At 36.9% G+C, this 15228-nt stretch overlaps 2 protein-coding genes across 2 annotated transcripts in view; both read right to left on the reverse strand.

The window, feature by feature from the left end:
- LOC587367 (vesicle transport through interaction with t-SNAREs homolog 1B) overlaps positions 1 to 15228 on the reverse strand; it is a 36748-nt gene that overhangs the window by 15539 nt on the left and 5981 nt on the right. Inside the window, exon 4 of the mRNA XM_030998309.1 lies at positions 14387 to 14464. Within this exon, the coding sequence (XP_030854169.1) occupies positions 14387 to 14464 (78 nt within the window). The remainder of the gene's footprint in view (positions 1 to 14386; positions 14465 to 15228) is intronic.
- Positions 128 to 14304, reverse strand: LOC105444208. The gene is made up of 18 exons (XM_011678170.2): positions 13659 to 14304; positions 12669 to 12698; positions 11949 to 12026; positions 11316 to 11360; positions 11017 to 11115; positions 10640 to 10708; positions 10170 to 10220; positions 9627 to 9728; positions 9054 to 9327; positions 8382 to 8658; positions 7967 to 8041; positions 7609 to 7770; positions 7303 to 7379; positions 6772 to 6879; positions 5923 to 6131; positions 5380 to 5448; positions 4949 to 5044; positions 128 to 3521 (listed from the first exon to the last, which is right to left on the reverse strand). Exons 1-18 carry the CDS (start codon positions 13835 to 13837, stop codon positions 3269 to 3271), a joined length of 2253 nt encoding a protein of 750 aa, XP_011676472.2. The 5' UTR covers positions 13838 to 14304; the 3' UTR covers positions 128 to 3268.

The raw sequence follows: 15228 nt of genomic DNA on the forward strand, positions 1-15228 counted from the left end.
TCACTCACACACAAATAACAATGCATGTCATGGATGCATCTATTTATATACATTTTTTAATTACTGAACGCAAAATGTGTCAAACTTGAAGTTCCAAATATGACACAGAGACACCAACACAACTGCATCAGGCACAACCTCACTATGAAATATGTGATTTAATGTTAAAGATAGAAACATGAAACAATTCTATTCCTCATAGGATGGATCATTTAATTTTCTTCATTTCAGAATATCATAAATGAGTTGAACGTCACTAGATGCAGAGATGTTCTACTGGGTGTGGTGGAGAGGGAGAGTGGTCTGCTGTTAGACCTTTTAAACTGCCCACCAGTAGCCGCTCTCCGTCCTTGCACCGAACCAGGTTGGTGTGTGTGTGGGAATTGTAGGCCCATGATAAGGGACGTTGAAGCCCTTTGTTGCGGCCTAACACCTCAAAACTGCCTGTCTCGGTCACAGGTAAGTGTTTAACAAAATCGTTTTAAAGAAACAGATTTTTTTTAAACAGTGAATGTGGAAAAAATAGGTCATTAGGTCCTCATTATTGTAATATCAATGTGCAAGATTAACCAAAGAAATTCTCTCATATTCCAAATGTGATGAGAAATAGTTGAGCAGTTTGGATTCAAAATGTCATGCCCAATGTGTGAGTAGTCCTACAAACTCAGTACATAGTAAATGACTTTGTGCAAGATTAACCCATTGCATACAGTAACCAGGTTATCCCGATGGGGATTACCTCACTAGTCAAATTCTTATTGTAATGATTTCAAAACGTTGAAGTATACACTGATTCTCTGTAATACATTATCAAGGCACAATCCCTTACCTAGTAATCACATGGCCAGAATTCATCTTCATCTTCAACTTCACTGTCTTTCAACTTAAAAACAGTTTTGAAAATTGTCACCCAAGGACCAAACTTCGTCACGAGAACAGTTAAAATAAGCAACATTACATTTTGGAATAAATACAAGTTAATGTTTACGTCAATTGATGGAACTCAATACACATGAACCATAAACTTCAGAAATGAGTGTTAGCTCCTCATCTCCAGCACAGTAGTTATATTGATACACACGCCTCAAAGGTCATAGAAGAAGTGGATCACAAGAAGAAAAAAAAATTGGCTTAAATTAAACTGTTTGGATAGAATTTTTTTTTCTACACATCAATTTTGTTTCGAATATCCATTTTTCTTTTGAGTTGTTTACTCATGTCTGGAAAATATCTTAATCTTCAAACACCTCATTAGTGATGAGCATTCCCAATAATGTCTACAATAATCTGATCTTACATAACATTGCTAATTATGTACAGTGTTTAACCACATCAACATCTTATGGAACAATGGAAATGTATTCAGAACAGCTACATCTCCACGAAGAAAGCTACAACATGTTGATTAAAATACTGACATAACATGGTATATAGAGTGGCATGGTTCTAACAACTTCTTTTGTTTTTATTATATGCTTGTGCAGTGGACAAATAAACATAAAAAGTTCACTAGCCAAGCATAATAAATTTGACAATCCACCTGTAACACCTTGCATGTACATGTCAGCAAGAGATATACAATTCAACAAACTGTGTGAAAGATACATACTGTAACACTCAACAGTAAAGAACCTGAAATGTGACACCCCCTCCCTTTCTTTTTACTTGTTTCTGCATTCAGTATGTTTTGTCAATGATGGACCCGTTCATGAATGGGCTACAAAGACGGCTTTGGAGAAACCTCCGAAATCGAGAGGGCAATGACCAGGAACCCGGAGCGGAACACAACAGGTATAGGTACCAGGTTTATCGCACCTTCGTGCTATGGCAGCACGGAAGACTTGGATTTGGGAACAGAGTAGTCGTGCCTAGCTGTGTGGTCTGCCGAACGAGGGATGAGTACCCTGACCCAAACAACCACTACAAAGGGTTTGAAGCAGCCGATTTATGTAAGTACCCAACATCAAATTTAAAAAAGTTGTTATCTGAACTATTCCAGAGTTTTGATGATCCAAATAAGCCTGTTATTGAAAAGATGTAATCAATTCAATTTATTAGGATAACTTCAGTAGGGGAGAGCGGGCCTAGTCCGCCCTGGGGGCAAGTCCGCCCACCCCTCGATTCTCAGCCTTGCGGTGATTGGATAAAACTTTCGCCGGTGATGTAATGACAAACTACCCACACCGCACAACATACAACAGCATGAGGACGATGGCTTTTTGATAAACAAAATTATGCTAAAATTTCCATTTTAAGGCCACTTAAGTAAAAAAAAATTGTCTTTACATTTCTTGTATTTACCTGTAGACATTGATGGAGGTGGTGATGGTAGTTTTTGTTTTTTAAAAAGGTATACTGGTGTGTGTCTATTACAAAATGTTGGAACAAGTCAACATCGGTTGTACATTTTGCCTAAAACGAGATAAACGACGATAACAGCCCCATGGGGCTAGTTCGCCCGTTTTTGACGGGTCATGTTCACCCGGGGGCAAACTTACCCCATTCAATGTGGTTATTCCTACCTTTGGGCCTCTTCAAAATTATTAGATTTTATTGAAAGTGAAAATACAGGCCCTTACCTGGCAACTTCAGTAAAGTTTAGTGACGACTGTGTTTATCCAACTTGATCTGATTCTATGACTTATTATATTTATTTATTTTGACATTACTTGTGTTTTCCTTTTTCAGAGTCCGCCTCGTGTTATCAACATCTATTCTACACCCAGGACACCTTGTTTCAACTTATTTGTTACCATCCTTCGTTGGCTCTAGTACCTTTTAAATAAATGTTTTGAAGTTTTAAAACACTATATTTGTTTCATGTATTTATTTTGCCTACCTACATGTACCCCGCTAAATGGACGAACCAGCCCCAGGGTGAAGCAATTTCGCCCTTTTGTCGTAATTAACTTTATGATTTGTTTTTGTGAAAACTGTGTGCCTGACCCCAGTGAGAGTGGGATATTAGCTAGACATTACCTATGACTTGATACAAGAAAAAGCCTGGTCTTCCTGCGTATGAAATGATGGCTCTAGAAGAGTGATATCAAAAATAGGGCTAACACTCCCCGCTCTCCCCTAATCTTATATTTCAGTACTATATCTACTGATATTTACACTTCCATGCAAGCTCTGATAAAGATGTCAACATCTTACTAGTCATGCCGCATAACGGCACACAATCTAACACTGTAATGAAATCGATATACTGATTGGTACAAATACATGGACTGTTACTTGGCTCTCTACTTCTTCCTCCAGGAGATGGCTATGTGGAGAAACGACTCTTTCTTTTTTTCTTAAGTTCCTCCATCGGTGGTGGAGGTACAGGGGCAAGTCTGGGGCGGATAAGTCTTGGGTCACTGGGAAGTGGGTCTGCTGGACGAAAGAGCGGTCGGGAGTCGGTCAAGCGGCAACGCATTATCTCTTCCATCATCATGGGGATATACGTGTACGTCTTTCCAACTCGCACATCATGCACCACCCAGCTTGCTGAGTGCTTAGACCATCTAGAACGACATCTAAAAGAAATCCAAGGGAAAAAATATAAATAATTTTGTTAAAAAAAGAAAAAAACATGCATAGCACAAATGCAATTGCATTTATTAAAAACTTAGTTACATACTGGAGTATATAGTAGGCTGTTTTAGTGCAGTTCACAACCTATATGTATGATGTACTAAGGATCTGCCAGTTTCTTAGTCAATATGCATTTTCCCCTCAAGTCAAGTGGATATGTTGACCAAGTAAATTTGCAAGCCAATTCAAAATTATTGCCATGAGGTGCAAGTATCTATGATAATTAAACATTTTCTAAAATGTTACATAAGTTTCACACCATAAAATGTGGATACACACACTTCCTCTTGGCTTTACAAAGTTTAAATATTTGGTAAAGATTTATACAATGCACCATCATACGGTGTTGAGAAAGTGTACTTTATAAGATATTTTATAGACATGGTATACCTTTGAGCAAGATTAAGGGCATTTCTATTATTTGGTGGGGAAGGAAGGGGTGGGGAGGTCTGCAGATCTCACATTTAACTACTTACTTGTAAATATTAAGTCACTAGTTTTATCATTCCATGGATCATGCCAATTTTCATGTCCTTTCCTCTACCGGTACGCTTATTTATGTTCAATAACTATGTAGAAGGATATCTTGTCAATCCTAACATGATACCATTGAGTTTTAAAATACATGAACATAAGAATAAAAAGTAGCAAAACAAAATTCTTTTTTTCTTTTTTTGTTTTTGATATAAATGTACATGTATTGGATTTTCGTAGTAGTAAAGTTAAACAAACACATTTATTGCAGTAGTGAAGAGCAACACATCTAATCTCTTCTTTACTTCATAAATGTTAAAATGACTTAGAACTACTTCTTCCTCAATACACAGATATCGTTTGTATCTACATGAGTATTGCTTTGAATGAATTATCTTCAAACTGAGATATTACAAGTACCAGTGAGATTGACATTTGTGACGGCTTACTGCAAACACGCTTACCAGTTACTCAGTGGTTTACAATATTGATGTCACTGACAAACCTTTGTTGACAAATCAACATTTTAGCAGGAAAACATGACACCAACGATCCTGATAATGTCGTCTTATTTATGAAAACTGTCAATTCCAAGCAAATGAAGACAGTATGTGTACAAATTCCACATACAAATGTTTATGTATGTAATACTTTTTTTTAGCCGTAAGGTGTTTCTACATTATGGTTCTATATCATCACTGAATTTGCAGCAGTAGCCTCCCAGCAGTAGCTTCTTCTTCCAAATGAAATATTCTGATTATGTGGCCGATTGTCGATACAACATAATCGGCCACATCAGCCATAAATTTATCAACACAGATAATTTAATTTGATGACAACATCTTATAAAAGTCCCAAATAGAGTCGGTATCACTCTATTCCAAAACACACTTACTTTGGATTTCCCTCTGAATCGAGAGCCATTGGCCTGTCCTTATGCAGGTTGTAATCTAGCATGGCTAGCATGTTCCTGGCTCGGTAAGCCCGGTATCTACACAAAGGGGAGAAGAAAAAAATACCAGCCATTCCTTATACAAATTTAATTTGATTAAGGTTTAATTTCACAAGATAATTTCCCTAGAAAAAACCCCATGTTATAATGTATCGTTTAACATTTATTATACTCAACTTATTGACAAAGTTCTCAACATCTATTTTACACATCAAAATTTCAAATCTAATAATGAAACTTTTAGATGTCGAAGTCTATTACTTTTAAGCCCACTGGAATATGAAAGAGTTTCACCATTGTGCCATGATATGAAATATACAAACAGGGAAAGTGAGACAATGCAAAGAGACTAAAAAAAGCCAAAAGAAACTTACCCAAATGAAAACCTCTTGCTGCAGTACATCAGGATGTGACTGTGCAATGATTCCAGTTCACCAGTGTGTCTGGGGTGAAAACGATTAGATATTCCAAATATTGTAACAATTATTTTTTTCCGACATAGAGAAATCAAGAGGTTCAACGTGTCTCATTGTAATAAGACAAAACAATGGAACCACTGAATTAAGTTATTCACAATGTATTTGGGTCTTGCGCATGCACAGATATATTTTTGAAGCAATGGTGACTACTATTGGAGAATTGTCCTGAATAAAATAGAAGCTGACAAGAATTTACTTGAGGTTAATAATTACATTCATTGATTTACAATGTAAATTAACATGTTTGGGTAAAGAGTTTACCAACAACAAGAAATTGGAACAGACAGATGGCCACACAACCCGAAAACGTAATGTCTCTAGGACCACCATCTGTAGGCAAAGGTATAATTGAATATTTTGTGTAATGGTTTTTCTTTGAAAAACTATGACATCATTTTTGGATACACCACATGTATGCTTAAATAATCCATTAATTACCGGAAATTGACAAACTTCACAAGGGTGTTCAGCAACCTCTTGTCAAGAACAATTTTGCCAAGGGCATCATGCGCTTTGGTTCCGGAAACCAGCCACTCCTCCCTCTCTTCCAATGGACCATGCTCACAGTGAGGGACGCCACCTAAGCCCCCTGTAATAGACCAATCATGTACATTGGTCACGTGATGCACCAGCCCACGCCACTTGTTCTGTACAAAAGAGAGAATAAAGACCTATAATAATACAATAACAATGAAAGAATGAATTGAGCACTCAATCAAAAGATTGCTAAAATCCATAATGATCATCTCATTGACCCAGCTCATGAGTTCTTTTATAATTCTAATGTAAATGTCCATGGCTTAGTGGTAGAGCAGTGGTTTAATAACCGGGAGGTCCCTGGGTCGAAACAGAGTTGATGCGCTAGTGCCCTTTGGTAAGGCCTTAATCCTCATTACAAAGTCACTCGGAGAGGACTTGAAACAGTTAGTCCCCTGGTTCCAAGCATACAATGCTTTCTTAGCAGTCAGGTTTAACAAACATATTTTACTTTCAAAATATGTTGCATTTGCTGCCCTTCAAAGTTGCATTTACATTAAAAAAATAATCTAAACACTAGGAAGATCAAAATTTTGTCTCACTGTGAATTCATTTCCAAAGATTCCTGAGCTGGCATGATAAAAAGCACTTTTTTCTAAAGTCAGTTTTTAAAATACATTCCCCAAGCAGATACCTATTGAAAACAAAAAGTATTGTATTTTTGTAATACCACAGAATTTTCAAGTAAGAGGATGACAAATATATGTTTGGTAAAAGGTAAATGTACCATAGCCGCCAGATAGCACTCACCAAGAACACACCGTCATCTCCTTTACATGTTTCAGCACACCACCAGAAGTGGTTCACCACATGCTTGGTCCAAAACCTCAAGCGTCTATTGGCTGCAAGCGTTGATGCCTGCATGAGGACATAAATATCAAATGAACGCTTATTGACAAATCAGTCTAAAAAATAAATTTTAAAGAGAAATTTAGTCTGCCAAAAAAAATACAACTTCTTGACAGTGCCCTAAATCATTAGCTTTCAAGGAATAGCTGTGGAATTCACATGATTTTTTGTAACGTCATAAGGTCCATATCACAGAGTGCGAACATGCAATTAATTCACCTAGAGGTGTCATGGTTTGCATGGATCAAGGTTTGAGAGCCGCCATGCCACTAATATCCTTTGGCAAGACATTAATCTACATTTGCCACACTCAACCCAGGTGAGGTTCATAGGCACCTGGCAGGAACAAATCCTTTTAAATGCTAGAGCGCCATTGATGGCATTCATATTATTATTAATAAAATAGAGCAATTTATGCTCAGTTTATCTCACCTTTGAAATTTTTTTCCCGAGGTTCTTGGCCCCGTGCCACACATCCCAGCTGTGGATCACCTCTGGGTAGTCTCTCTCTGTAAAGTACAACGAAAACCAAAATTAAAGACTTGTGACAAGCAATACATTCACTATATTGCAGTTACAGTTATGGGAAATTTAAAAGCATCTAGAACCATTAAAACATTTTATAAAAATTCAAGTTTAAGGAATTGAATAAGAAATAACATGTAAACACATTCCATGGTCAGATGAATGAAAATACACTGTCTCCAAAAATCCCTAAACTAAGAAATATATACTTACTGAGGATGCATGAGATGGTGGGGTGGGCGTCCGTCACCAACTCTGCCACCTTAATTTTGTTGCTCTTCAGAGCGTTGAGGGCATTGAGTAGGGCAGCTGGCTCCATGGCGCCACTTTTATCCCCGACCTCACGCTTGTCGAGGAATTCCGCTGCAACAATATCTTGAAGAGAATGGAATTGAATTTTCATTAACAATATGTACACATGTAGAAGGAAAACATACAATAGAAAATAGATTACATAAAACATTCAAAATACTAAGCAAATATATGATCAGGACCACAAAGAAGCAAATTTGCTTATAAATATAATTCAGTCAGCAAGCCCACACATACACACACACACACAAATACAAACCTTTTGATTTGTGGTCCATCAAGGTATAGGTGCAGTATTGGGCATTGAAGCCTGGTGAGTCATTACGAGCATCACCTGAGAGACAGAAGGATTGTGGAAGATAAAAGATTATTAGTAATTTTGAAATTTCATTTACATTAACACTCATCTACTTTTTCATTCAACTATTACTTTGAAGTGTCCAAAAAATATATTTCAATAGAATTAGACATATTCAGGATCTAGCCTAAAGCCTGATAGACTGAATTGACAGTCATTCAGAATGTTGGGGAATGGTGAAGTGTTGTAAACAGATGCACACAAAATATTTTATTTCATTTCATTTGATTTTGCCATGACATGCAATTATGGATTATCATGTGATCTCAAAATGTGTTGTCCTATTGTTGCAATTCCCAGGCCATTTGCCACTTACCACATACAACAATCTCCTGCTCACGGTGCCTGTCCCTGTTGTCAGTCATCATTTTAGCGAAATGTTGTTCAATGACGGGGCACACATAGTTGTTCTGAACAGCATTAAACAACCTGGAAGAAAACATGTGGAGATTCATGAAATCAGCTAGCCGCTTCACCTTTAGGAAATTATTTCCAGACAGGAGAATTGACGAAGCCAATTTCATGTCGCCAACATGAGAGCCATTATGTGTTTCCTGCATGCAGACTCGAACTATGTGCCCTCCTTCACAGGTCTGCAATAGAGGGGGGGGGGGGGGGGGGGGGGGGGGGGGGGGGAAGAAGAAGAATTTATTGAATTGCAGTATAGAAAAAAAAACCTAAACCGACAACCCCATTTTTAGTTACACTACCCTTATATCATTAGGGGAAAGAAAACAGGCATAAGTAATTTCAAACATTAGTGCTTCTGTAAAATTTAGTGTTTGTAATTCAATTGCTATTTGTAATGTCATGACTGATGTACTCATAACAATATTTCTGAATGAATATAAGAACTGAAATATAAAAAAAAATGAAATAGCTCATGACACTGAAAGGGATAATAATGAATACAAAAAAAAAATCATTTAACAGCTTTACACTGATAATCATCAATTGATGCATTGAATGAACAATAACACATAATTACCCAGACAATGTGTGCAGAGGTGCCACTTTCAGTAACACATACCGAGTGCTTCAGGTGGCACGTCGTGCATTTTGGATAGGCCAGCCTCGCCAGATGCTGCAGCATGCTACCGGTTACAATGTAGAGCTTGGTTTTTGCCGCAGTATCTGGCGAGGTAATCTTGTGATGGAGTCCTGAGCTGCTGACCTCCATCTCCTCTCTCTCCTCTCCCTCCTCGTCCTCGCCAAACACCTCCTCATCCACCAAAATTTCTTTGAGGCCCTTGCACAGAGATCTACATGAAATTAAAACATAAATTACAACAGGAAATACACGTCAGAAAGCCAGAATCAAATGACGTACAAATAAATCTAAAACATATTGCCTCTGGCACCACTTCAGGTGGCAGAGACATACAAAAATGAGGGTCTTTGCACTAACATACATGTGACATCAATAAACCTTGACAGCATTAGACAATGCATTTGCATTAACACATAGATTTTATGTTTCAGATAAGCCATTGGTAATCCTTCCCTAATCCATGCAACATTCTAATATATCATCATTTAATACATTTCATTTCACACTTACTTGTTGTGGTTATGATATGGGTGCCAGTTATCCTCCTCTTCACAAACCGTCTTTTCTTGAGGGTAGACATAGTCCCCCTTTTCAACAATATCCACACTGATACTGTTTAAAAAAAATATATATCCTCAATGAAAATGTGTACAGCAATGTGCATGTTCTAACTAATGACACATACTACCAATCGTTCCTAGGGATAGGCAAATGCTCAAAGAATTGAGATTGCTTGTAAAGGTCATAAAGGAATGTACATAGTACAGGCATGTAACATAATGTATTAAAATAAAGTCAGCAATTGCAATGTTGTGTAATGTCTCCTGTTACTTCATTCAATTACCATCACTCAAGTCATCATGATATAGTTAGCATGACCATGATTAAGTAAATACATGTATGTGTACATGTCACAAATCTACAATTGTGTAAGAATAAACACACATTTTCTCCAATACATAAAACAGTATAAACAAAAAGCCATTAGCTATATTATAAAAACAACAAACCCTCCCAGTAATCAGATTGATAAATGGTTGAACAGTTTCTCACTTGAATTCATCATCTTCAATCGAGGATGCCCCTTGTAGCTGTTGAGTTACGCTGCAATAAGAAAATAAAAAATAAGCCATTACAATAAGTATACAAATTAGAGATTACCCAAGAAGTAAAATGTACCATAGGTAACAAATGCATGAGTTTTCTCACTTTTGCTGTGTATCAAAAAAAATCAATATATTTAAACCTCTCATACCAACACAAAAAGTCTGAGCGCTTTAGAGTGGGACGTTGGGTGGGGAGGATCATGGACCTGGACGATGTGAGAGTTACTCGAAAAGGTTAATAATGTGATAAGGTTGTCTGAAAATTGGCAATTTAAAAAATAATCAGGATCACCACCAACCATCAACACCCCCCTCCCCTGCATTAGAACATGATTCTCAAAAAAAAAGCTTAACAAAATTGTATTCTAATTTGTACATGTATGACTAATAGTTACAGATAAACATATAGTGCCTTACCTCACTGAGGGTTCATTTGCTTCCGAGTCTGACATTTTCTCCACTCCTGACACTCCTGACATGGCAGAACTGAAAAATAAACATGAATGTTCAGTTAAAAAAGGATGTAAAACAAAAAGTAACAACCTGTGAATGATACTCAAACCCACTCCTCCCCCATTTTGCAATTACCCTATTGCAAACATGTATTACAATTTTCAGGAAAGGTTATATGAAATAAATAAACAATGATCAATTTTCAATTGGCCACACCTGGTCGTGGGTAATGGTACCAAGAAAGAAGTACTATAAAATCTAAAATTAAAATTAAATTAAATTTTGGTTTATATCTTTTACAATATAAAATAATGTCTACATTATAGATATAAAAAACGCACCATTCTCCAGCTGAGGATCTGTCAACATCATGGTCCTGGAGTTTGCCATGGTCCTGGAGTTTGCCATGCTCCTGGAGTTTGCCATCGTCCTGAATTTTCCTGAAGAAATATGATTTTAATGCAAAGAATTTGAACTGATCATTTCTCATAAGAAATTGTATAGTAAATGTATGTTGCATACATGTATATGTGAATCTGGCATTTTTTGCAAGTTTTACTTACAAAATTGACAAAAATGTAATAAATTGTAAGGTAATGCAAAAATTTGTTTTAACTACATGTATTTCAAGAAATCTTACCTGACGTCACACTTGGGAACAAGAGGGGAGTTGAAGAAGGGCAAACTGAAAAAGAACCATACAAGAACAAATCCAGTCGTAAATAACTCTTCATACCATTTCAATAATTTCAGGGACAAACTTTTTTATCAAGATTTGTGACACATTCACAAAAAATAAAACGAACATCTTTGACATTGGGAAAAGGAAACTACAAATATAACAACAGGAATTACATTTGACAGTTTTTATAAGTTGATCAGAAATATATAATAGTCAATGCAACCACAATCAGAGAACAATAATATTGGGAGAAATGTTGGTATCATGTAAAGTTATTGCCAGTAAATTTAGTAGCATACAGTATCTATCATGTCTATCATTGTTGAATATGGCCTGACTTTGCCTCTAAGAGTGTACCGGTAACACAACCTACGTCAAAGTCTGTGTCACTTGTACATGTATAATATAACGGTTAATATAACTTTACTTTTAATTTAATTTCTTAACAAACCACTTTTCATTCTTACAGATGTGGATGTGGATTTTTTTTTTTTTTTTTTTTTTTTTTTTTTTGGGGGGGGGGCATTCGAGTGGGGGGGGGGGGTTGATTATCAATCAATTATCGATACATGTGTTCTTTGTGTAACTTACCTTTCAATGGACATAGGTACTCTCACTCCAGGGGTGGCAGGATAAGCAGATGATATTGGTGTTGAAGCATTGACAGGTCTAATGAAAAAACATGAATAATTTAGAAAAAGATTTATACAACTAGGCCTACTTTTTTTCCCCACAAACCCGGATGTCCTCAACGATTAATCAGTTTACTCTCTACCTTTCTATCTAACAGGTAGTAAACAGTGAGATACTCCAGCCATTATTTATGCTCTAATCTGAGTAAAATTTGTGAAGAAAGACATTCAAGAAAATTTAATCAGTATGGTGAAAAATGACTGTCTATGGTTCCAATGCTACATGTATCAAGCCAATGGGATAACTTTCTGACACTTCTTTTATGACCCATTGCGACCAAAACTAATCCCTTATACAGAATTGATCCAAGTATGGTTGAAACCAACTGGATATCGCATTAAAAAAAGAAATGAAAAATGGTTAAACAGACCCCAAAACCCTAAACATGAGGTCACTATCACCACAGCAGCATTGTGTAATTTTTGTTAAAGGAAAACAAAAAACATTGTATACCCCATAAACAGTCTATACACAACTACTTCCAGCTACTACATTCAGTGTTTCATATAAATGATTTCCTTACATTCATTTTATATGTCATAAATTATGGTATTGACAATACCTTATTGCATATCCAAAGAGAAATAGTAAAACTTATAGTAAAAAAGAGAAATGTACCTTCCTGTATCCACATCCTTCTTGCAGTATCTGCAGAAAAAACACAGATGAATTCATTTTTAAATGATATGTATACATGCAGGAAAGGGAGGGGGAGGGGCGGGGGAGAGACCATAACCATAAGCTACATGAACATATATGTTTATACTATATTATATTAGATTTAGTAATTAATCCAAATTTTGGTTTATATCTTAGATCAATAATAACTGAAAGAAAATCAAAGAAGTTACATGGGGAATTTCCATGCATGTCCTCTTACAGAAGAAGAGAAATAATTCTTCCTCAACGGAAGAGGCACAGCCACAAATACATACAACAACAAATTAACAAAGACAATACAAAATAAATAAATACAAGCACAAGAAACATATCAAAATACACAAACGCACACAATCATGCCGATGCGGCTGTAAGTAACTTTGACAGTAGACTCAAAATTTTAATTTTTAAATTATTGAGTTGAAAAAAGTGTTGCTTACTTACTGTTTTATGCGTCATCAACTGTCAAGTACACTAAAGTCTAAACTAAAAGTAGGCCTACCGACTTTGAGTGAAATCAGTTAAGTTTTGTACAGTGGAGTTTGAAATGTTGAGAATCAATTTTAAAAAAAGGGTTTTAATACACAGCCAGGCCAGGATAGTACTAGTAGTAGTAGGGGGTCTAGAGTCTCATACTACTACTACTACTAGGCCTAGAAGAGTCTACTACTACCATGACTACATGTCAACACCGCACCGGGCCGTGGTACGTATATAGGCCGGGCCTAGGTTGTCAAGTTTTCTCTAGTGTCTACGACAAAAATTTAGTATCAGATGATCCTTTGAAGACAATTCTAGATATAGATACTAGGTAGTGAAAACCCCAAAGTTAAAACAAAATACAACGTGTGTGTGGGTATTACAAACACTGCAAGCCTACACAGGCTATGCTACATCAATGTCAATGGCATGGGACTGAGCAGTGCAGTATATTACGAGTTTACTTACGCGTCGATCACGACAGCCGCCGCTTCAGTGACGGTCAATCTTTCTTCCCGTGCAATTTCTTGCAGCTTTTCAAAGTAATCCAACTTCAGGTATAACCTTCCATGATTCCTTTCAAATTTTTCCTTTCTTGCTTTCGTCACCCGCTTCTTCTCGGAATTAGTTTTCATCGGCATCGGCATGATGTCAGTTGCGTAGCAGACGTCGATCGTTCAACTACTAAAATCAATGCAGCTAGCATGGGCCCCATATGCCTAGCGCGCTAGGGCGGCGCCCAGCCCGGAGGTCCGGGACGCTGGATCGCATCGGAGCGCGCGGCAGGCCAGTATATTGCTCACGTCAAATGCCTGACGACTCTGTCGCCAGTCGCTGCCGCCGCTGCCGCCGCTGCTTGGTGGTCGCCTCAGCTAATACGCTGAACGTCTTGCACTGATAGAGGGAGGTATGCCTACCGTTACATTTTCAAAACCGTCAGGCGAACGGTTTTGAAATTTAGATTTTCAATCACTAATATCTTGATAATCAGACGGGTGATTGACTTGTGAAAGTCATGGGATTCATGTATGACCCAAAGGTTTATAATTATCATTACAGCATGGGCTAAATCAAGGATGTGTTTTAAGGATCTGAGACAAAGTTACCGGATCCCTTTAAGTCAATACAACAATATTCCATGAATACATCTTTTCTTTGCCTTTATGTAAAAGTCCTAAACAGAAATGGTAACTTACCTCAAAATCTGACTTGGCACTGTACATCCCGCCTGATAGAAGTTCATCTCTGCCACTTGTCTGTCCGCCGAATCGATGCTGTGATAAGAGAGGAAAAGACAGATTACACATTCATAAAGTACCAACTCAGCACTAGGGAGAATTTGGCAACACACGCTGATTAGTTTTCAAAAGTGCACACCAGGACTCTAAATGGCTACTAATTTCATGTGTTATAGAATTCAATCCCTAGAAATTTTCAATATTATTTTGGAAGTAGTTTATTCCACTAAAGTAATCTTAAATTTGAGTGCTTTAAACAGGAAATGAGTGCAAACAATCACATAGATATTTGCGATCAGTTCAGCCCCCTTAGCTAACTGAGCTAGGATTGGACCATCGAGCTCCACTTTGTGTGCTGCATTAGCCTAGATCAGTACAATTTGCGTCTTTTATTTGTTATGATTCGTACATGTAACACCTATTTTATTTATCAATTGTGCTGTATGCTGTAGAAATAAAGTCACTCATTCACAAATGACATGATATACAACCTATAAAAGGGGTGGAAAGAAAGGGACAAACAAAGTGCTCATTACAACTTGTCAATAGTTTATGTGACACAAACAATATTTAACAATTTAAAGTGCTTTACGTTTCATGATGACAAAAAAGGAACCAGGAATGATAAGACAAAAGAGACAATGGGTATGTTTCTCGACATGGAAATGAACAACCTGGAAATATCAAAAAGTCTTTTTCAGACCTGCAGAAAAAAATAATGTCCTTTAGGATATATCAATATCTACAAACTTGTATTTTTTATGTGATAAAAAATTCTCAGGTTTTAATTACCTACACGG

The sequence above is a fragment of the Strongylocentrotus purpuratus genome, unplaced genomic scaffold (genome assembly GCF_000002235.5).
Source record: "Strongylocentrotus purpuratus isolate Spur 01 unplaced genomic scaffold, Spur_5.0 spur5_scaffold_5, whole genome shotgun sequence".
NCBI lineage: Eukaryota > Metazoa > Echinodermata > Echinoidea > Camarodonta > Strongylocentrotidae > Strongylocentrotus > Strongylocentrotus purpuratus.